General features: G+C 44.4%; 4 protein-coding genes across 4 annotated transcripts in view; 3 read left to right on the forward strand and 1 right to left on the reverse strand.

Annotated features, from left to right (window-relative positions):
• Positions 1-23064, forward strand: part of sars2 (seryl-tRNA synthetase 2, mitochondrial) — a 177302-nt gene that overhangs the window by 9661 nt on the left and 144577 nt on the right. The gene's annotated exons all lie outside the window — the stretch shown is intronic.
• LOC132979811 (uncharacterized) lies at positions 909-10476 on the forward strand. Its single transcript, XM_061045647.1, has 6 exons — positions 909-1074; positions 5121-5161; positions 5261-5330; positions 6521-6586; positions 6671-7635; positions 8741-10476. The coding sequence occupies exons 1-6, from the start codon at positions 1029-1031 to the stop codon at positions 8807-8809; spliced, it is 1257 nt and encodes a 418-aa protein (XP_060901630.1). The 5' UTR covers positions 909-1028; the 3' UTR covers positions 8810-10476.
• Positions 9930-16185, reverse strand: LOC132979817 (inositol-tetrakisphosphate 1-kinase-like). The gene is made up of 10 exons (XM_061045655.1): positions 15837-16185; positions 15504-15528; positions 13897-14019; positions 13661-13778; positions 12766-12867; positions 12602-12642; positions 12329-12494; positions 12110-12177; positions 11079-11241; positions 9930-10999 (listed from the first exon to the last, which is right to left on the reverse strand). The coding sequence occupies exons 1-10, from the start codon at positions 15917-15919 to the stop codon at positions 10866-10868; spliced, it is 1023 nt and encodes a 340-aa protein (XP_060901638.1). The 5' UTR covers positions 15920-16185; the 3' UTR covers positions 9930-10865.
• On the forward strand, positions 16197-21591 carry LOC132979831 (proteasome subunit alpha type-6-like). The gene is made up of 7 exons (XM_061045674.1): positions 16197-16500; positions 17093-17187; positions 19036-19117; positions 19275-19430; positions 19625-19803; positions 20579-20673; positions 20825-21591. The coding sequence occupies exons 1-7, from the start codon at positions 16425-16427 to the stop codon at positions 20880-20882; spliced, it is 741 nt and encodes a 246-aa protein (XP_060901657.1). The 5' UTR covers positions 16197-16424; the 3' UTR covers positions 20883-21591.

The raw sequence follows: 23064 nt of genomic DNA on the forward strand, positions 1-23064 counted from the left end.
ATTAATAATTACTTTATGTATATAGCACCTTTTTTAAATCACAAGTTTACAACCTGCTTTGACATTAAGCAGAAACCTAAACAGAACAAAGAGAAAGAACCCAAACACAGAAAAAGAAACCAATATGAACATATTTAACCCATCCATCACAGGAACCATCGTAAGAACCACCATAAGACCCTTCATAGGAACCCATCACAAGAACCATCATATCACCCCATGACCCATCATAAGACCTGAAAAAATGACCGTCCTAAGAACCATCACAAGTAAATAAGTTTATTTGTATAGCAACTTTCACAGATAAACATCACAATGTGCTTTACATTAAAACAAGTACACAAGAGATAAAATAGCAGATAACATTAAAGAACCCCATGACCCATCATAAGACCTGAAAAATGACCGTCCTAAGGGCCATCTCCATCACAAGAACCACCATAAGACCCATTATAAGAACCATCATTAGAACAATCATAAGAACCCCTCAAAAGACCCATGTCAAGTACCAAACTTGGGATCAATCATAAGAAACATTATGGGAACCCAGGCAACACAAGAACCCAACCACACGAGCTGAGACCAAGAGGACCAAATATTTTAAATGTCAGAAACTAAAAGGCTTAGAAACAATAAAAAGAGCTAAAACAGCAACAACAAAAAAAGGTAAAAGCGTGATTTTTAAGGAGGGATCTAAAAGAGAGGACAGATTCTGCAGCCTCGTCTACAGCAGGTAGCAGTTTGTTAACACAGCGAGAAAACAGGACGATAAGCTGACATCTCTGGCACCCAACAGGGTCTGATCTGGTCACCTGACACCTCGTACACACACACACACACACACACACACACACACACACACACACACACACACACACACACACACACACACACACACACACACACACACACACACACACACACACACACACTGTGCCTCGGTTCCACCTCACGCAGCGGCTGTGTGGAAAGAGCCAGCCCCGTCATTTCAAGGTTATCTCCTGCAGGAGCCTCTCTTTTCGGATCCTATGGGATACCTGGTCACCGCGGTGTTTCTGTGGGCTGCTGTCGGAGGTGAGTGTGTTTATCATGTCGTTCATTGCAGACCACAGTGGTGAGATTATCAGCGCTCAGTGTGACAACATGACGATACAAAATGCGAGTGATCGCTCAGCCTCATCTCTGACACTCTCCTGCTTCAACTGAGACCATTTCTTTCCCCTTTAACCGACACTCTTTAAGGGGAAACATAGCAAAGTAAAGGCGTTAGAACAACAGAGTGAACTGAAAGCGTATGTTAACTTAATGCGAAAGCCGCAGGGCTTTAGACTAATAGGCTAAACAAAAGCGTCGTTACATAATTCATGATTCGCCCACCTTTTTCCTTTCTGAGCTGAAGATGCTGCTCTTACCGGGTGTGATTTTATACACATGCTCATTTACTAAACACAGACCTCAAACTGTCTCATTTTACAGCATATGAGAATTAAAGCGGCGCACAGGTGAGCGGAAAACAGTGGCGACATGTGCGCGTGTTTTCTGTGAGGCGACGTTCCAGTGACACTATTATAGTAAATGGACTTGAGCTTGTATAGCGATTTTCTAGTCTTCTGACTACTCAAAGCGCTTTTACACCGCAGGTCACGCCCATTCATTCGCATTCACACACATTAATACGCCGACGACAAAGCAGCGGGAGTAATTCGGGGTTAAGTGTCTTGCCCAAGGGCACATCGGACATGTTGCTGCAGTGAGAGAGACGACTCTACCAACTGAGCCACAGCCGCCCATGCTATTAGCACATGTTAATTAATTAAAATAGGTGTGTGATTGAGAGAGAATCTTCCACCCACACAGATGTATGTATGAAATGCTTTTATAGTAGTCTGCAGTGGTGTTGAACGTTAAGCAGTGTCACAGGGTAACCTACATATAGAACTTACATAGAGCTGACTATAAACTGAAGAATTGTTAAGATGTTGCAGTCTTAGCTGCTGTACCACACCATGAAACTGCAGCATCAGTTTCAATAACGAGGCGGAGTAAAATTATAAACTCGTTTTTCCCACATAATAGAATGTGTTTGTGTCTCAGATGAAGCTTCTGAGAGGCAAGACGTGATGTAAAAAAAGAGTGATGCTGAAGTGTTGGACGAGTCCGCTATACCACGCCATGATTACAATATTTGTCTTTACATCAACGCTCAGAATCACAATATGAACTAAAGAACACACTGCAGAACAGAAAACATAGTGCAGCAGTTTAATAACATGCATGGAAATTGTACCGGGCGCATGCAGACGGTCTATGGTCGTGCACAGATCGCAGGCAACTAGCTTCATCCATTCCCTACTCTCTCACTCCTTGATTTCCAGCTCTATCCACTGACTTATCTCTACATTAAAATCCCCAAAATATATCTTTAAAATAAAAAAATGCTCTAGTTTGTAGTTATTGTCAACTTTAACGCAGAATTTCTCAAATCCACTTTGCTTAACTGCAGCTCCTGAACTTTAAACTGGCTGTTGATTTATTGACAACAGGATGACAAGCCCATAAAACCAGAGCCTCATCACGACTTTTGTCATTTTGTCTGGGTGTGCGAACTTTAAGACCGCCTGTGTCGTCTAAACCCTCGTCGCATGGACGTTCTGGAGTGGATTGTTAATTAGAATCCATTTGATTGGGCGAGACCAGCCTGTGAATCTGTGTCGGGTGGGACGGTAAGGCTCTGTGGTCAGTAGCCCTTTATAGATGCGTATCAACCTCATCTCTGTACATTCATATTGATTCTGCAACAGCTTAAAATAAGTGTCCAAGTCTGTGAATTCAAGTTTCGGCGTTGCAGAAGCATGGCACAGCGGGAGCTTCACATACACACACAGTCAGACATGCACACACACACAGCGCTGCACTCCCCCGCTGACTCCACTGATATATATTTTATCTTCTCTCCGATTGTTAATAGTTTGTTTTGGTGATTTTAGAAGCCTTTTTTTGTATCATCTCTTGTTCTCCTTTGTCTTGATGTCTTGTTTGAAACACTCTGAATGTCCTTGGTGCTGAAATGTGCTGTATAAATAAAGTTGCCTAATGCCTACAGAGCTAGACAGTGGGCAGCTCACGTGTCTGCAAGGGGGTCCAGCAGAGGCCACGGAATCAATTAGGCCCATTGATCCTGATCTGTACTGATGTGGCTGTGAGCTGACACAGACCCACATGTGTCACGTCGACGACAAGTGTGAATGATCTCTGAGTGTCCAATAGTTGTTGATTTAGTCAATTTGGGATCCAACTGTTGTAGTTGACATCAAGTACAGACAACCAAAGCAAACTCTAAAGGGTAACGGGTAACTAAACCCCCGGAGTCTCGGCTAAAGTGCATCTACCCTGGAATTTAGAAATGCATTCATGGACAGTGCTGGGGGGAGGGGAAGTAAGGGGATGGGGCGTTACCATCAGCCACAACATCTGTGTGACACACACACACACACACACACACACACACACACACACACATAAATTGATTAGCAATTTTAGCTAGGTTAATTAGCTATGCAAAGACACTTGAGTGGCAGAATGTGGTTTGAAGTCGTGGACTTCTCTCCTCCAGAGTCAGACCACGACCACGGCGGTCCAGAGCCGCGTCAGTTTGAACCGCTAGCACAGGCAGCGAGTGCTGAGACAGCTGATGCAGAGGACAGTGAGGGTCCAGGAGAGGATGGGGGACGTCTCTGATTGGTGCAAATAGCCTCATTTGAGCACTTTGCAAACGCCATATTTCACAGCAAGCCACATAGATTTCAGGTACAATCAACCGCGCAATTCTCTCAACACACTTGACTCCCTGCAGTTTGCTGAGTCGGTTGACTTTTTTTGGGCCATTTTTGGCTATGTTTGGATAGGACAGCTGAAGAGAGAAAGGAAATGTTAGGATGAGAGAGTTGGGGGACGACATGCAGCAAAGGGCCGAGCCCGGATTCGGGCTCACGACCGCTGCGGCGAGGACAGTACAGTATAGCCTCTGTATTTATTGGCTTTGATGCACATACGCAAAATGCCTCCAGATCAGCCAATAGAAAAATGTAATTGCAGTAGCATAGTTTCAACCTGTAGAGGGCAGTCACTTTGCATATTTCTAACACAATATCCATCCATTATCTATACTGCTTGTGGGGTTCCCGCCCTGGACTGGATGACAGTCAATCACAGGGCTGACATATAGAGAGCCAACCAGACACACCTATGGGCAATTTTAGAGTCACCAGTCAACCTAACGAGCATGTCTTTGGACTGTGGGAGGAAGACGGAGAGAACCCACACATGCATGGGGAGAACCTGCAAACTCCACACAGAGAGGCTCCTGTCAGACGGGTTAATCAAACCAGTACCTCCTGCACCACCATGCAGCCTTTGTGTAAATGTAGAATTTAAATACTTTCAAAATTGATCAACAACGCTAAATTAATACCCATACACAAAGGCTTTCAGCTGAAAAAAGGAGTCCGGGGGTTCAGTTTCTCATAAAGAAAGTAGTTCCTTCAATTCACCTTTTTTTGGGAACATTAATGTTTAATCCAAGAGAGACTGTGACCCAAATAATATCGGCTGACGTTTAGACTAAGGGCTAAATGAAGATGCACTTATCTCTGTGTCTGTGCACCAAACTCATACCAAAGAACGGAACGGTTGGCGTCTGCAGGCCCAACATGGGACGTGATCTATTTGGACTTTTAGCTTCTTGTTAGTTTCAGTGCATCCCTGTGAGAAGAAGGCCCAGATGGCTCTGTTAAGTGTGCCTTTAATGAATTACTGGCAGGCGTTGATCCGTGACTGATTTAGCCCGGGTGGGAAACTACCTGTGAGCTAAAGCCTTTTGGAATATCTGGCTCCTGCAGAGAGAGCGAGGTTTAAGCTTCTTTGCTGGGTCACTTTATCACGGTGCTTACCTTAATGAGGAAGCAGCTCAGCCCATGCCAGTGCATCACAAACCACTTCTGCACAAACTAGTTCAACTCTGCTGCACTGTGAAACATTTCTGTGTCAGAATCACCACGATATGTAGATCAGCGTTCCCGTCCTCCCTCACTCTGCATTCATCTCTGTTTTGTGTTTTTCAGTGGGAAGCCGGCCGGTAACCTCACCCCTTGATGATGCAAAGGTCGGAACGACGTCCTTTCATTTCCCTCATCACTCAGTAAATCACATATCTTTGCTCTACCAGTAACTGTGTGTGTGTGTTTTCTGACTTTGTCTTCAGGTTGAATGTATTATTCAGGAGACGCTGAATGACGACGGGTCACATCATGAGTGTGGCCCACAGCTTGCAGGTGACACATCTGATTATCTTGTTGTTGTTTTCTCAATATTTGAATGTTGAGACAAAGAATTATTCAATGTATGAACCACTATGAATTTAAATATAATGACAAACAGTTGATTATTAAAGGCAGGGTTGGTCACTTTTCGAAAACTAGCATGATTTTGAAAGTAGCATTCCCTCAGTGCTGTCTGCACACACTCCCTCCCCTCTGTGCTCCCTCAAAAGCCACGCCCCCTCACTTACATGCACGAGCACCGTTGCTTCAGAAGCAGAAACTATGTCGTCCCATGTCTCATTTAGTGGTAAATAAACTCACAGTATAAACTCCATCATCGGAGACGGGGTAGAGAGCGAGCAGGGAGACAGGGAGGCGTATGATTGGTTCAACAGATTGGTACCTCGTGGCAGACATTGGTTTAAGTTTTTACAGGCTTACAACTGCTACAGATGACAGATTTTCTGAATTCCTTTTTCAGAGGGGTTATTAATTTCTGTCAGGACCTAAAGACCTGGAGGAAATTACCAACCCTACCTTTAAAGAATCGCAACCTGAGTGCTTTTTGATCCAGCATTGTTATGTGCCGCTTTCATCATGTTAAGAGCATTGATTGGCTTGTGCAGCAGCCGAGAATTTGAGAATTGAGAATTTTCAAACACAAACAGCATCACCCTCAGCTTCAAGATGTTTCATTTCTGAAACCATGCTGTTGTGGTTAGGGGAGTGGCAGATTTTTGAGTATCTGTTCTTTACTTGAGTATCATTTTGGGAAGGAAACTTTCACTTTTACCCCACTACAATTAAAAGATAAATATTGAATGAATGTTCTCGTTATTCACTACTTCAATGTGGTTTGTCTAAGCGGTGATGCTGTACCTGTACATTGTGCGTCTTTGTGGTTGAACGTAGAACAAACGCACTCAGACCAGGCGGTCGTGGTAATGATGGTTGCAGCAGGGAGGGATAAGGAGTCCTAACCTCAGCACTCATGGTCCCCGACTTGCTGCTCTATAACGCTATGTGGTCATCTATCACGAGTAGATTTGAAGCGTTTTAGCTGAATCTTTCCTGCGTCACAATCTGTGATGTTCGACACTTTCCCATTGTGAATTGTCTGCTGCTCTAGTGTCAGCTGCTCTGTGTTAATACATGCAGTAGTTTGTTTTTCTGTTTCATAGAAGTAATTGTTTCTTTTGCAGAGGAACTTGATGAAGTGCAAAGACATCAGGGTCTGCTCAGGGAGCTGCAGAATCTAGCTGGTGATGGTAAGCGGAGAAAATGGATGTTTTCCCGTCATGTTTGGATGAATTTTAACATCACACAGTGCTGACTTCTGGAATCTATTACAGAGGGAGAAGAGGAACAAGACGACGAGTACAACCTGGCTGAAGACGAGGGCGACTTTGAGGGTGGAGATGAGGAAGGGAAGGAGGAGAGAGACGTGACCGACCTTGCACAAAAGACTGATGAAAAGAAAGAAGTGAAGATGGAAGAAGATGACACCAAGGAGAAGACGAAGGAGGATAAACAGAGTGAAGACAAAGGGAGGGACACTGAGGAGGAGAGAGCCAAGGAGCTGGAGGAGCTGCTAGCCGAAGAGATCACTAAGAAAGGAAAGGAGGAGAGGAATGATGAAGAGCTGAAAGAACTGCTGAAAGAGCTGAAGAAGAAACGATACGAGGCGGTGAAGGAGAGGGACAGCCACAAAGGCGCTGGAGATGAGCAGAAGGAGGAGATGAAGAAAAAGGAGGACAAAGAGAAGGAGGCAGAAACAACGGTGGACTTAGAGAAACAGAGGATGGAGGAGAGGAGGAAGAGCGAGGTGGAGCTGATGGTAGAGAAAGAAAAGGTGGAGAAGGAGCTCAATGAGCTGCTCAAAGAGCAGGACAGCAAAAGCCAGCCGGAGCAGGAGAGGAAGAAGAAGGAGAAGCAGGAGGAGCTGGAAGAACTCGTCAGGAAGATGAAACAGGTGCAGGAGGACGAGCAGGAGATGCAGGATGTGAAGAAAGAGGGCGGCATGGGTGACAGGACGGCGGAGGAGAACAGCGGGAAGAAGGAGGGTGGAGAAGAAAAGGAGGCGGGGCAGAAAACTGAGAACGACGTCAAGATGAAGGAGGAAGCCGGGGAGGTGAAGCTGCCGCAGCAGAAGAGGGTGATGGAGAAAGCGAGCGATGAAGCCACACGGCAGTTCGAGCGGGAGAGGTTGAAGGATGAGGAAGAGGAGGACGAGGAGGACGAGGATGAATACGTCAGAGAGGATGGGCAGGACGAGGAGGACGGTGAGCAGGGAGAAGCTGACGAAGATGAAGGCGAGGTAAGTCATGTGTTAGTATAATAAAACATCTTTTATTATACTTTGTCCGGTATTCGATTCTGATTGGTCGAGGTAGCATACAGCTGCTCTGAATAGCAGACCGGCTACAGACCCAGTCCAGATCATTGACTCTTCCGGACTGTGCCATCAGCAGAAAGGAGTCCAGTAAATTAAACATCATCCTGTTGACTGTGTCGCAAAAAAAGAAAAGTAGGGAAGCGATGAGAAGGAGAAAACCTCTGCTGTGTGTCTGCATCACCCTGTCAGGGTTTATCGTTTAATGATGATCCATTGCTAGGACACGAAACATTAGGATATGGTTGATAAAATAAAAGGTACGATACGATCCTTGGTCCTGGCACGCTTGGAAAAGGTGTGCTTCGGCATGGAACAGTTCATGCATGAGCACAAGCACGGGAATCCCGGTGTGTGTTCTGGCTGCATCCGACTAGAATTACTCAGAATAAGACACAAAGTCAGTAAAGTAGCTGTCATGTTCTCTGTGTTGTGTGCGGACGCGGACTCGACCGGGCGTCCCTTTTATTTTATTATTATTTAGTCCGCCTGTCTTCTAATCTTAGCTCGCTTCATGGTCACGTAAAGCCATGCATGTGTTGTATTACGACGTTGAGGAAGTTAGTCGGCCCGGTTAGTCCTGGAGGAGTGTGAGTGCAGGCCAGCGGGGGAATGGGGAGGGGGGGGGGGGGAAACATGCGTCAGCACGGTACGGGACAACCGGGCCTAGTGTAAGTGCACCCTTAATCTTGTTTTTTGGAGACAGAACTGACCCTAATAAGACTTGAATTCAACACGGAGGAACATAAACTCATTAGTAAATGATATCTGGGGTTACATATTTCTAGCCATCAGAACAAATGCAGGTTTAAGTCACTTCTGCGTAGACTTCACGGCTTCTTCCACTTCATACAGTCAATGATTCTTCTTTTAATGTTTAATGTATATGTCTCTGATTTTGAAACGTGCCGGATTTGAGGAGAACGTGTGTGTTCGCTCCGATGTTTGCTGACTGTATATTATAAACTGAATCTTGAATCTGGAGTTTCTGTTATAGCCTATATATATTTATTTGTTTTTCTTCCCACAGGAGCTGCTGGAGATTGAAGCAGAGCTGCGCAAAGTTGCTGCAGAGCTGAGGGAGCTTCGCCGAGGATGAGACACACACACACACACACACACACACACACACACACACACAGCTGTCAGACTAAACCCTTTGTTGCATTCACAGTCACACATTCAGCTCACACATTTACCAGCCTTTAAATCCCTTCAGCACTGAGAGAAATGTCTTTAGTAGAAACATTAGTAGAACCTGTACACTTCCTGCCCCGGAGAAAGAGTTCACCTTTTCCGCAATGCTCATCTGAAGCCACTTGAGTGTTGAGGAAAAGGAGACGCATTTTTCTCCGGTGGATTCTTAAAGGTCTTTTGTGTCCGTGTACACCCGAGGTACTGGTTTGTCTCAGTCCCTGTGAGCGCTGTTTGTAAGGTAGACAGGTGATTGTACTCGTTGTTATAAACCGCCATGGATTGTAAAGCATTCAGCAACACACACACATACACCGTCGTCATGACTACCAGTGCTTCTTTTCTCTGCAGGTAGCCTACAAACATTGAAGGTGTATTCTTAACGGGGAAACACAGATTCTCCGCTAGAACTAAACGTGTGTTTCATTGTGTATTTTGTGCAATAACTGATAACTCTGTGTAGGCGGTTCCTGCTGACTGTTATGACGATATGTAGGCCTACTACTGATATTTCTACACAGGAGTCAGTCATTATTTACTCCGTTTCTTTGACGATAGGGTAGAAACAAAAGGTTTGTGTTTCATTTGGCTCACGCACTGTTAAATCCAGACTGTTTGAGAAGAACCAGGGTGACACGAGCAAAAACAGACGACGATAAATGCCGCACGCCGACACTTGAGACAGATGTTGAGGAACGTCTTTAAGCGTGCGGTGACGACAGGGTGTGATGTACTTAGAGCTTAAAGGTCTAAAAGTGTCACTCCGGGTTCTCAGCGAGCTTTGCACTCTTATCTTAACAAGCCAAGGAGGAGTCGAGGGGAGAGGGAGACACTAAAGCCATTCTGTTGTCTTTTTTGGGTAACGTTGATAATTACTCAGTGTTGTTACGTCACACTTTTCATGGCCGTTGTGTCATTTTTGTAAATGTAAGATATCACGGTCTGTAAGCCAAGGTCATTGGAAATATTAAGCAACAGCGCCCCCAAGAGGACACTGAGTAGAAATGCAAACAATGCAGGGTAAACAGGGTTACAAATGGAGGCCAATTTAATGCAATAACACGATAAAGACTACAGCACACGTGAATGCAATCATTAGCCAAATACTGAATAACTTAATGTATTTTAATATGTAAGCAACGTGCATCATAATGTACTCGTAACAGGTATAGTCTCTTTTTTCTACACAGCCAAGATTTACCAAACTACTTAAGAGTATTTGAACGCTGGCGACATATCCAGTCAGCTGATGTAAACAGGAAGTAATAATCACACGTAATCAGTCATCACTGAGGAGCTCATTGTACTCTAAAGCTTTAGAAAATATAAAAAAATTAAGAACTTTCTTTTTTTAGAAGTGTGAAAAATGTGTTCCTAACAAACCAGCAAGAACGATGTTGAAAATGTCGGGGGAGGGGGGGGGGGGGGGGGCGGGGGGGCACAGAGGACATTTCAAACAACAGGATAACAACACCATTTGTAATATTACTGGCCAATCAGAGTGCTGTATTTTGTGCCTGCTGTATCTTCTTCTATGCTACCTGTTAATCAATAAACGGAAACTCTATTAAACCGTGATGTGTCGCCTGCTTGGTTTGTCGGTGCAGAAACACATCAGAACAACTTTAGTGTCATTTAGGTCGAGTCCACATGACGGCATAGAGCCTATTTTTTAAATCAGGTTTTTCCTCCTCCGTATAAAAAAATATCCCGTCCACACACTCCAAGTCCTCCAAAACATCTTCGTCCACATGGAAACTTTAAAAACTCACTGTTTTCCAAAAGGTGCGTTTTCAGTGACATAAAACACAATTTGTGTGTACCAAAGGCCAAAACAAACAAGTTTCAAGTTTTGAAAGAATCTTATCCTTGAACAATCTGGGAACTTAAAGAAAACTTCCCGCAGAAAATACTCGGTAACATCCTCAGGACGTTTCAAGAACATAGAACTGCGAGCTGAGTTAGAGGCCGGTGGTGGCAGAAGATGTTGACTCAGGAGAGTCGGTAACTTGAGGACCGGTGTAGGTTTGTTTGTCCAACACAGACTGGATATGGCTGAGCAGACAGGAGAAGAACTGGGGCACTCCTTCATAGCCTGATGGAGAGAAGACGGGAATCAGAACATCAGTGTGTGTGTTTGTGTCTGTAAATGTGTGTGTGTACAGCTGCAGTACCTGGGAAGATGTTGATGTCGATGACGGTGAGGGTGTGTGTATGTGTGTTGATGATGACGTCCACGCCGAACAGGGCCATGCCGAGCTGAGCTCGGAGCTCTCTGACCAGGGCGGCCACAGCCTCAGAGCTGGGAGGGGGCAGGCACGGCATCTGCTCATCCAGCTTCAAGGGCGAGGAGGGAGAAAGGAAGAGTTGAGGTATGTTTAAAGCCTTTTTTTATATAAAGTTTTTAGATTAGCAATCTTTTTTAGCAGTTTTTTTTAACAATAGGGAAAAAGTTAAGAAAATTCTGCCATGCAGTATTTTACATGACAACAGAAAATGTCTGTGTTTTACATCCAACACTAATGTGTCCCTAGTCTGTCCAATCCACTTCACCATGTTTCTCTACCACTAATAAGTGTCCCTATTCCGTCTACAAACCCCCCAATGATGAGAAAAGTCCATAATCTCTGTCTTTTACCTGCTCCACTTTTCAGAAAATGTGTGCTCAAACAGGCTGTTTGGAGATTTTCCCTGCATGACATCACAAAGGGCTGTAACTCCTCCCCCAGGTGGGTGACATTCCCACAGCTAGGTGTTTGTTCTGCCCTCTGAGTCTGCCTTCTCACCGTAAACAATAGGGCATGGAGCGAGAAAGCCAGAACGACCCAAGCCCTTCCAGAGAGGGGGCGTGGTCAGACACAGCTCATTTACATTTAAAGGTACAGACACAGAAACAGCCTGTTCTGAGCAGGGCTGAAATAGAGGGGTTTATAGGCATGATCAAATACAGGATCAGAGTGGATTTAGAACAAGAAACTTCACAGACATGTTTTGGTGACCTCTGAGACTTATTCAAACGTATAGAAAGGGACGATAATATGTGACCTTTAATGACAACAGAACAACAGTTATGCTGGGGTTTAAACAAGGTGAGATTGTCCTCTTATCTTATCTGGCTCTCTGTGACATGTTACAAAATAAACATAAATGAATTCAGGTGACACTAGGATATGAGAAGTTGTTTAATGCCCCTTTAACCACTTACTTCTGTTAGATCAGAGCTGGACTCTGGTTTGGACACCTGGTGGCTGTTGAAGAAGATCGTCTCTCTGTCTGCAGAAAGGAAAGAGCAGAACGGATCAAAGAGTTAAGAAGAACAGAGCAGGACAAGACAAGACAGGAAAGGTAAGAACATGACAGGTACAGGTGAGGACAGGTAGGGGACTAAAATATATATATTTCTTTTGATCTGGTGCTTACTGACCACAGGGACCAGAGGGAAAGTTCTTGAGTGAGGGTCTCTCTACACAGAAGTGTCTGTCTCCAACCACAAACACCTTGTGCAGGACAGCTCCGTGGTTGATGAAGCTCTGGAGCACACAGGGAGGATTCACATCAGCCAGACTGCCTATGCTGAAGATCAGGGACATCTGCAATACACACACACACACACACACACACACACACACACAAACACACATATGAAGATACCTACAGGGATAACAAACATCGAGTAGAACTGAAGCAAACATCTCACCTCATGGGAAAGGGATCCATGTGCCACTCTGGTTTTACAAACTGGACGACAGAGAACAAGAGGTAAGTGTTTCTTTAGAGCTCCTGGGAAGAACGTTTGTTCACCTAAATGTTTGTATCATTGAATGATAAGAGTTAAAGGGTTGAGGAGAAGGATGAACTGACTGAGAGGAAAGCTCAGGCCCTGGGTCGTTACAGCCTGCTGAATGGACGACAGGTCACTGAGGCTGTGGATCTCGAGGTGAGGAGGACTGCAGATACGCCAGTCTGTAGGGACAGAATAGAACAAAAAGTATGTAGAACAAAATGTATACAGGAAGCAGTATCCATCATCCATCCGTTGTAGCACTGTACCGCTCTTCCCGATCAGGGTCGCTCAGGTTGCTGGAGCTGATCCAAGATGTCACCGTGCAAGGGGGGGGTAGGGTACACCCTGGACTTGTTGCCTGTCAATACAGAGACAGACAACCAGGCACACTCACATCCACACCTACACGCCAAGTTCCCGGAGAGAACACATGCATCCACACAGAGAGGCTCCTCCTCAGACAGGGATTTGAACCTCGCTGTGTGATGACACCACCGGGCAGCTCAGAGTATCAATCGATCGTTAAGTGTCTAGCGCCAATTCATAACAAATGATATCTCAAGACAAAAGCAGGTCCAGACTGCACTTTGTACTACATTATTTATGGAAACCATAAATAATGGGTCTGGAGCAATACACGGTGCTGTGTGGATTCCTGATCCTCCGTCCCCATTCACCTGTGACTCCCTTATCCCTCTGCCTGGTGCTGTGATTATACAACCTGTGCACAGGTGTGTAGGTGATGTAGCAGCTGAAGCAATGTTTATCACACATACACACACTGTGACACACAGCAACTTGGCAACAACAATGAGCACAGCTATGGCAACCTTTAGCGAGTAAAAGCCATCTGCTGCTGGGCTTGCAGAAAGAGAGATAGAAAGAGTCTTCAGCAACAATCCAGATGAACCCACGAGACAAGGGAGCTCAGGAACTCCAAAAAAACAGTAAACAATAATATACAGTATTTACCTCGGAGTGAATTATGCAGCTTGCTCATGATCTGATAGGAGGCAAAGCGGTCTAGAAGCCGGGTCATGGCAAGAAGGGGGTCCAGGAGGACTGTAGTGGGATGAGCTGACACATACGTCTGTAAAAGACAGAAGGAGAAATGATCTACACTCAGTACTTGTTGTATTTATCATCATAAAATAAATACAGTCTAATGTGCCGGTAGGATGTTTGGCACAGACAGAAAGCAGCGTTACCTGGAAGTTGGTCAGGAGCTGCTGTGATTTGCTGCTACGCTCAGCGTCCACGATGACATCAGAAAGCTTGTGAACGATGATGTCGAAGGGTCCCTGAGGCGCCAGCGGCTGGGTGAGGTCAATCTGACAAAGGGAGAAAAACATGTTTACAACCATGTAGAGGATCGTGTTGTACCAAAATACTCATCCATGCATGGGTATTATTTGTGAGTCAAAGGGGACATATTATGAAAAATATATATTTGAGTAACCTGAGTGTCTACTGACCCACAAAATGTGAAATAAACCCATCCAGTCCTTTTCTTGTGGTCTGCATAAGTCTTACAACACAGAGGAAAATGCTCCGTTTCAAAAGTGTTCTCCTTGTGATGTCACAGTGGGATTCTGGAAAAAATAAATCCCCTCCCCCCTGGTTTATACAGGGTCACAAACCTCCTCTGGTGCTTGATTCATGTTATATTTTGACCAAAGCACAGCACAGACGTTTCATTTAGACCACAGGGGACTGTTTGAAAAGGTGGGAAGGGGGATAATATGTCCTCTTTGATATAAATGATGTGCAAAAATAAAGATACTATTGTATACTGTCTGCATTTAGTCCAAGGGAAGGATATAAATTAAAGCTCATCAATGTAGAAATCATCAGTTAGCCACAAAAACTGCTTCAAATTGTCAACAATGTCGTGCTCAGAATATAAAAATATTCTCCATGAAGTCAGTTGTAACACCGTCCTCTCTTGATATAGACTTTAGTCTTTAGTTTCTACTAATAGCAGGAAGACCCTGGTGTTAAACCAACAGCACTTAGTCCTGAACCCTCACAGACGTTTTACATGTAATAGCTCCCGGGACTCAAACTGGTATGAATAAGAGAGGAAAGACTTCGCTATTCAATTGACACATATCAGTTTATCTGATATGACAAACGCCCAGGTGTAAGCCCTCCAGTGTTTGTTACAGTTTGCCCGTCTGAACACTTAATTTAACATCACAACCCTAGGGGGTGAAAGTAGGCCGGTATACTGCGTATCTTTACAGGATTCAGTGTCAGTACACAGTCCTGGAAAAAGAGGAGAGCAGCCGGCTGCCAAAACCCGAAGGAGTCAAAACCAGTAACAGTCGCACTTACAGCAAGACAACACATTACATAATGTCATCTTAAAAAACACTTTGTCTCTCTGTTAATAGCTTATAAGTCATTCCTGATTGCTTCTGAAGCGTCCGTGCTGATTTGTGCCCACTGTTTAAGATGTAATGTCAAGTGAAATGCACTGAAAGACTAATTCTTTATTGATCTGTGTACCAAAAAAAAAAAAGGTTTCCTCCTGCCCCTGTACTGATATTTACATGCTGTGAAATAACGCTTCAGTTACAGCCAGGCAGTCATTTCTCTCTGAGTTTTTAGGAGGGGGCTGCAGGTGGCTGTGACATGGATGGATTACCTGTCGTGGACATCTGCACATGACACATAGGCCTGTGTGTAACGCTCCACCTGCTATTTATGTTTCCCCACCTTTAACCCAACACTTTCTGCATGTCTCCGTCCTTTCATTACAACTCTTAGTGGTTGTTGTTATTTGCATGTACAAGTGAATAAAAACACATACCTCCACCACTTCCACTCCATGCCCCCTGCAGGAAAAACACTGAAATGTTTATTTATTTATGCAGATTATTTCACAACAGTCACCTGATTGCAAAACAAGGCTGACAATGACTAAGGCTGTTTAAAAGAAGAACACAGCTGCATACTCACCTGTATTTACAGGTCCTAATAATTCATTGTTACATTGTTTGCCATGGGGCCCCATCCACTAAATACTAAGTAAGGGCCCCTGTGAGAGCCTGTAGGGGCTCCGCTGATGCAAGATACACCCACCACACAAATCAAGAGATAGCCTAGAATTGAATTACACAGACAACCATCGGCAACAACTTACGCACAGAATTCTCTAAACGCGTCCAGGTTCATCCTCCGGCGTTTCTTCTCGCTGAGACAGAAGCCCACCCTGCGGCCTGACATTAGGTTGTGAGTGTAGGGGCCACCAGCAGCCGAATGACACCAGAGACAGTCGGAGAGGGGGGCTGTGTCAGTCTGTGCCTCGTCCACTTCCCTCCATCTAACCCTCCTCCTCCTCCTCCTCCTCCCCCTCCTCCCCCTCTGAAGTTTGTCCGTGACAGTCCTCACCCCTTTCGGAGATTTTCATCACCTTTTCGACTACAGGTGGAGGTAAAGAGAGAGGGCAAGTCCGACTGGTAAAGTCACTCCACTTCCTTATTGCCGCCTCCATCCAATAATAATGAGAGAGGCCGGTCTTTGGGCTGAGCATCAACAACTGAAACAGAAAGTAAAAAAATCTTTCGGGGAAGTGACTCCATTATTACACTGCATGTCGTCTAGCTGCAGCACGGCCTTCATTCCTCTGATTAGGTGACGACGTTAAAAGTTTAAGGATAAACCAGGAAAAGAGACTTGAAGTCGCCAACGTTACCTGAAGTTCACCTGAGGTCACGAGGGGAGACGGAGAATGTCGCGCGGGTCAAACGCAGGTTTCGACCGACACATCACCATCTTCTCACCGGAGGGCCGCCTGTACCAAGTCGGTAAGAGACACACCGGTTATTCACAGGTGTTTCTGTTACACTGACGGCTGTAGACACACAAGAGAAGCTCACAACCACGATTTACAATTTCTGCTGAAAGTAGAGAACAACCTGCCCTCTGCGAAACATGTTAGTATAGCCTAATTATGTTGCTAACGTGGTTAGCTTTTGGATTGAATGTAGTTTACATTAAAACTTGTACTTTAACATAAAGTTCAAAACCCTTCATCTTTATTAAATTCATATAAAAACTCTGCATGACTTAATGGTTAAAGTTTTTCATCATGATCATTATTTGCATTGTAAGAAGTAACTTTAAAGCATCACATTGTCTGCAGGTTTTGAGTGTTTCCTTTGTGAAGAGGATTTCATCATGTGTACTGTTTTAATGTGGAGGATATCATCATACTGTTTTAATGTGGAGGATATCATCATACTGTTTTAATGTGGAGGATATCATCATACTGTTTTAATGTGGAGGATATCATCATACTGTTTTAATGTGGAGGATATCATCATACTGTTTTAATGTGGAGGATATCATCATACTGTTTTAATGTGATATGACAAACTGCTCTTCTTTATCTTGCAGAGTACGCCTTCAAAGCTGTCTCCCAGAGTGGGCTGACGTCTGTGGGGGTCCGGGGTTTAGACACCGTGGTGGTGGTCACGCAAAAGAAAATACCTGTAAGATATGACACACACACACACACACACACACACACACACACACACACACACACAACCACACACACTCAAACCCTCGCTTGGATGATGTGAAGCGAAACAGTGAAGCCCTGCAGGAGTCCTGACTCCAGCGTTCTGCTGAGCTGACAGTCGAATATATGAACAAGAAACTGATATTAAAAAAAGGCAAGCTCTCACATTTCCAATCCGAAGAATACTTTAATGTTGACGACCTCGTATTACTTCAGCTACAGAAGGAGGACATAACAAAGGTTGTCGTCCTGTATCCCATATCCTCCTCATGTTCTCCTTTCATGTCGTCAGTCTGTGAAACCTTTAGCGAAGCTTTGCACGACTTGCATTTAAAAAAAAACAAAAAAAAAAACTCCTTACTTATCTGATACTGGCGTCAGTGAGTAAGTGAAATGAAGCTGATGCGACTCTGAACAGGAGAAGCAGTATAGATAATGGATACAGGATAAGCGTCATTCACAAGAAGGCGCGTCGCTGACATGATTGACGGGCGGGCTCGATGTAACGGTTTGTGAAGAGGCTTAAAACCCGCCTCAGCTCCAGCTCTCAGCCTGTTGTTAGGTTGACTGAAAGTTAGACTGAGACATGGAGACCGCCATCAATTGGACCCCAAAGCGCCCTGCAGGAACAGACGGGTGACCTCACTTAGGCTTCGTCCATTAAAGAGGCCATATTATCCCCTCTTTCCACCTTTTCAAACATCTGTGCTGTGCTTTGGTCAAAATATAACATGAATCAAGCACCAGAGGAGGTTTGTGACCCTGTATGAACCAGGCGTCTCATTTAGAACCGTTGTGTACGCACAAAACGGGGTCTGAAACTGGCGTACGCCTTTTCCCACGCAAAGTTTGTGATCTATAAAAACAAACCTGATGGTAAAATGTGCTCACCGGTAAGCAAACTGTGACCCAGGCGTACGTTCATTTTGGAGGCAGGGGAAATTGGCGACACAGACGGTGAAGTGGTGAATTGAAGCCTGCAGACTGTATATTGATGTCTCTTCCACATTTTATTTCACTAAATATCAAACTTTACTGACAGATCCACGTCATCAGAATCATTAAAAACGGCCATTGTTTTATTTAGACTATAATTGTGCATGTAGTGAGCTGTTTCCAATAAGTCTCTTGAATTATGATATAAACAAATACAAACAGAAAATAAAAGTCCGCCACATACATATTGCATCAGTGCCGTCTCGCCTTCATTATCCCGGACGGACCTCAGAGGACCGGACCTGTACACTAATGTAATCACTGATGTAGAGTTAAACATTAGACTAACACAAAGACCATAGAGCCACCAGTTTTCATTAATATCTTTCAATATCGTGCATTTATCATCAAGTGTGTTTTTAGTTTTAATAAACATAACTGCGTCAGGACACACAGCGCACAGAGACACGGCGATGGCTTCACACATTTCGCCTCCTCCATACTCAGCATGTCTTCATCAGCTGCACGTATTTATTCTGTACATTTTTTACATTTAAATTATTTTACCAGAATCCCACTGTGACATCACAAGGAGACTGGATGGGTTTATTTCACATTTTGTGGGTCGGTAGACACTCAGGTTACCCAAATATATGTTCAAAAACACTGTACAAGTGGGAGCCTATATTAAGAGGTTTCCCCAGCTTATACGTCGAGGCTTGAAGGTTTCATATCGGGGAACTAGCACATGATTTGCAGAACAACCTGTTTAGCGCCCCTCTGCAGACTCATCCTGGGATTGTGATGGGATGTATTGATGTTTGTCACTAAGGTTTGATTCAGTAAACTGGAGGTGACTCTCTTTTGTTTCTGGCTGCAGGACAAGCTGCTGGACCCTTCAACTGTGACCAACATGTTCAAACTCAGCCATCGCATCGGCTGTGTGATGACTGGTCATAACGGTATTTATTCACCACACACACCGTTGGATCAGATATCATGTCATACACACAGGTTCTGAGAATCTGGCGTCGTATTTAAAGAACTTTTCTGTTTGTGGATGATTTTGATACGACATCGTTATAAAGCTGCACTCTCCTCCTTCTCTGCTCGTTGCAGCGGACAGTCGTTCTCAGGTTCACCGGGCACGGTTGGAAGCGGGCGAATGGAAATACAAGTTTGGTTATGACATCACGGTGGACGCGTTGTGTCGCAGGTTGGCTGATATCTCCCAGGTCTACACACAGAACGCAGAAATGAGGCCTCTTGGCTGCTGTGAGTCGGGGTCTTGTTGGTCATTTCCTTTTTTATCCTGCTCTTTATTTTCAAGTTTGTATTTATCAGTAATAAGTCATTCTGCAGGGAAATCGTTCCCTTGTCTTCTCTCAAAGCTCGTACTTTTCTTTATGTTTTTCTGTCTGTGTCATCCCTCCTCTCTCCTCCTCCTCCTCCTCCTCTGCTCTCTGCAGGTATGATGATGGCGGCCGTCGACCCCCAGCAGGGTCCTGTCCTGTATAAATGTGACCCCGCCGGTTACTTCTGTGGCTTCAGGGCGACAGCAGTGGGCGCCAAACAAACGGAGGCCAACAGCTATCTGGAGAAGAAACTGAAGAAGAAGCCTGAGCTGACCCATGACCGGACCGTGCAGGTTGGTCGTTTGCTCGTTCATTTTGGGCGTGTGAGATGTCAGAGAAACGACTTTAACTGCCTCGTTAAAAGTGACCGATTGTTGGAAGGCCTCGACCATCACAGAAGAACATACATCATCATTTTGCATGAAGGCTCCACGCATTTAACTTGAACTGAAGCAGCTTAATTCCTTATTTATGATCCGTATATTAGTTTTAAGAGGGGATCATTTAGGCCCCGTGTCCACCTAGCGTTTGCATCTTGGAGAAAAAGTGCAGCGCCCTTCAGAATCTCTCTGTAGAAGTCACCGGCGCTCTTTTCCAAATGTATGATATTCCCTGAAGTTTTGCCGCCTACGGATCGTGTCTTGTACACGCATCCTCCTCGCTCCGTCTCTGATCGGGAAATAAACGATCTCAAATATAAAACATGCAGTAAAGTAACGGAGCAGTGTTGGTCATACAGCGGCCGTTGTTAACAGACTGTTGTCATAGAGACAGGACGGGCAAGCAGTGCTTTTCTGCCCGGAAATAACGCTATGTGGACACGGGGCCTTAACACATTGGTCTAAATGTCATAACTGAAATCATGTGTGAGCAGGTGATTACCTTCTTATTACAGTCTTGAACTTCCGTGAATGATTTGGACCTGTGGTGGACATTTACGGTAAACCATGTTCACAGATGCTGTCAGATCTCTCAGTGCGACCCTCCTCGACCAAAAAAGAACATTTACTGAATCTTTTACGTGTTCGAGGGAATCACCAAAGTCAACCTTTCTGTCCGTCTTTGCAGTTGGCCATCTCGTGTCTGTCCTCGGTCCTGTCCCTGGACTTCAAGGCCGCTGAGCTGGAGGTCGGGCTGGTCACCAAGGAGAGCCCAAAGTTCAGGTAACTTCACTCGAAACCTCACACTGCTCTTGATATTGTGTCACATACTCAGGAGTCGGGTGCATTTTCATTTCTTTTAATGTGTTATGTTAATAATGGTTATGTCTCCCACGTTGCCCTTTCCTCACCCCCTCCTGTCCTCCTCCTGCAGGACGCTCTCGGAGGCTGAGATAGAAGTTCACCTGGTTGCCATCGCAGAGCGGGAGTAAAGGTTCCCTTGCAAACTTCAGACCACGATTTCAGAGTATCGTAGTGTCGTCAGGGAGCTTCATTTTTCCATTTCACATCTTTAAAAACAACAAAAGTACAAAATCTTTCACATGTTCGTCCACGTAGAGTCACCCTGCAACTAGGGATGCATCGGTTCAACATCGGTATGTCGGCCCCCGGCAAATAACGTGGCACGAGGTGGCGATGTTTATTTGTTGTGCCAGATCGATTGAATGCTGACATCTAGTTCCCCTAACGACTGATTTACAGAAGAGGGTTTTTATTGGGCAGCTGAAGTCACCTGTTGGACAAACTCTGACTTGTTTTCATGGTCAAACATGAGAGGAAATGTTGCATTGTGGGAGTCTGACACCAAATAAGTCATGAAACCTTAGAACCGGCAATCGGCTAAATTGTTGTTTGAAGAATCGTTATCGGCCCTGAACTGCCCAACCGGTGCATCTCTACCTGCAACAGGTTTAAATTCTGTGCTTCTCAAAGTGGACTTTTCAAAAGGAATCCGTTTATTTTAGTGATTAAAGTTTAAATTCTAATTAAGCATCTTATGTGCAAAGATGAAGAAGGCCTCCCTGAGAATTCATGCAACATATTTTTTTAAAAACACCAACCAGGTCGTCGTCTGAACTCTTGAGAAGAAGCAATAAATAAAAACCATTCTGACTTATTATAACCCTTATAACGACTGTCATAAACAGAATTGAATAATAAAATAATAAAAAAAAGACTGTTCTGATTTTCTTTTTTAAAAACTGAGAGGAGCATTTCAACTTCTGTCACTAATGACAATTCAATCAGGAGTGAGTGAATAAAGAAAATTATTTATGACAATTAATAACATGGAAATGTGACTGACAGAAATACTTTTGCGATTGGACTCTTTGAGGGGGGTGAGAATAACAATTCTGAGCGTCGACAGAATAAATCCCCCCCATTGGAGTCCAGCTAACGAGACAGCTGATTATCCAATGACAGCCCCAGAAAATGACAGCGGAAACGTGAGTGAGCGTGCAAAAAGGGATGACTGAGAAAGACCCCGATCGTGAAGTCTTCCTGACTGAACTTCCGCTAGAGCTTCATTAAACTTCAGGTTATCGTTCCCTCCATACGGAAAGTATCCAACAAATAACACTTCCCTGTGTGAACAGCAGATGGCGCCAGTGAGACGATGTTGGAGGTCTTGTCATGGACTGTAGCAGGTCTGTGTGATCCTCCTTTTACCACCTGACCAGCGCAACACATTTATTAATATTGTTAGGAATAAAAGCTGCACCATCCGGGTCTTATTTGCTTTACAAGATAAATAGGATGAAAATCCTGGCTTTATTTTCTTTTTTAGACAAAAAGCTGCTGACTCGATCTTTAATGAGAACTCACGGCCCACATGTCTTTATATTTTTCAACCAATGAGATTTATTTAATGAACAAGAGAAAGAAGGGCAGTTTGTTAAAAACGTGCTAAAACAAGGAGACGGAACAAAACAAGGTCCACATTCACAGGCCACTGAAAACAGCTCTGCGACCCACTTTTGGGGTACCGACCCATCAGATGAGAACCACCACGTAGCCTACATTTTTATTTAACCTATTATTATTATTCAATTATTTAAGAATAATGCAGATTAACACCAGCACCTCCCAGTTCTCTGAAGTATTCCGTGGGGTTGTATTACCAACAACCTGGAGGGCAAAGATGTCTGAATCCACAACAGAGGATATTTTTAAATTTGTAAATGAGCTGACGAGGACTCAGAATTAAGAGCTATCGTTTAATAACAAAGACTCTAGCATAGATCCCTCTGTGTACATGGTATGTATCTTCTTTGTAGTCCTGAAATGTCTCCACAGTGATGTATAATCGTTTATTCATTCATGCAAATGCACTCTGAATTTAAATGAACTTCATCAAGTGACCACTGGATGGCAGTGTTGCGTCTTTGCCTTCGCCTCCCCTCCATAACAACGTGCATGATGCTTGTCAGTGTGTAGCCTACTTCACTATTTGCGGACAACTATTTTGATCTTTGTAAACAAATACGCTTCCGAAGTCTTCGGACATTACGTGTGTGTGCGCGAGCTGGTGTGTGTGTGTGTGTGTGTGTGTGTGTGTGTGTGTGTGTGTGTGTGTGTGTGTGTGTGTGTGTGTGTGTGTGTGTGTGTGTG

The sequence above is a fragment of the Labrus mixtus genome, chromosome 9, assembly GCF_963584025.1.
Source record: "Labrus mixtus chromosome 9, fLabMix1.1, whole genome shotgun sequence".
NCBI lineage: Eukaryota > Metazoa > Chordata > Actinopteri > Labriformes > Labridae > Labrus > Labrus mixtus.

Excerpts from the sequence above, each read along its gene's own strand:
- LOC132979831 (XM_061045674.1), top strand. The coding sequence starts at position 16,425 with ATGTCGCGCGGGTCAAACGCAGGTTTCGACCGACACATCACCATCTTC. Across the intron at positions 16,501-17,092 it reads GGGCCGCCTGTACCAAGTCG|AGTACGCCTTCAAAGCTGTC; the intron begins GTAAGAGACACA and ends TTTATCTTGCAG. Across the intron at positions 17,188-19,035 it reads TCACGCAAAAGAAAATACCT|GACAAGCTGCTGGACCCTTC; the intron begins GTAAGATATGAC and ends TTCTGGCTGCAG.
- LOC132979811 (XM_061045647.1), top strand. The coding sequence starts at position 1,029 with ATGGGATACCTGGTCACCGCGGTGTTTCTGTGGGCTGCTGTCGGAG. Across the intron at positions 1,075-5,120 it reads TCTGTGGGCTGCTGTCGGAG|TGGGAAGCCGGCCGGTAACC; the intron begins GTGAGTGTGTTT and ends TGTGTTTTTCAG. Across the intron at positions 5,331-6,520 it reads GTGTGGCCCACAGCTTGCAG|AGGAACTTGATGAAGTGCAA; the intron begins GTGACACATCTG and ends TTTCTTTTGCAG.
- LOC132979817 (XM_061045655.1), bottom strand. The coding sequence starts at position 15,919 with ATGTCAGGCCGCAGGGTGGGCTTCTGTCTCAGCGAGAAGAAACGCCGG. Across the intron at positions 12,495-12,601 it reads ATGGATCCCTTTCCCATGAG|ATGTCCCTGATCTTCAGCAT; the intron begins GTGAGATGTTTG and ends TGTGTATTGCAG. Across the intron at positions 11,000-11,078 it reads CGACATCAACATCTTCCCAG|GCTATGAAGGAGTGCCCCAG; the intron begins GTACTGCAGCTG and ends TCTCTCCATCAG.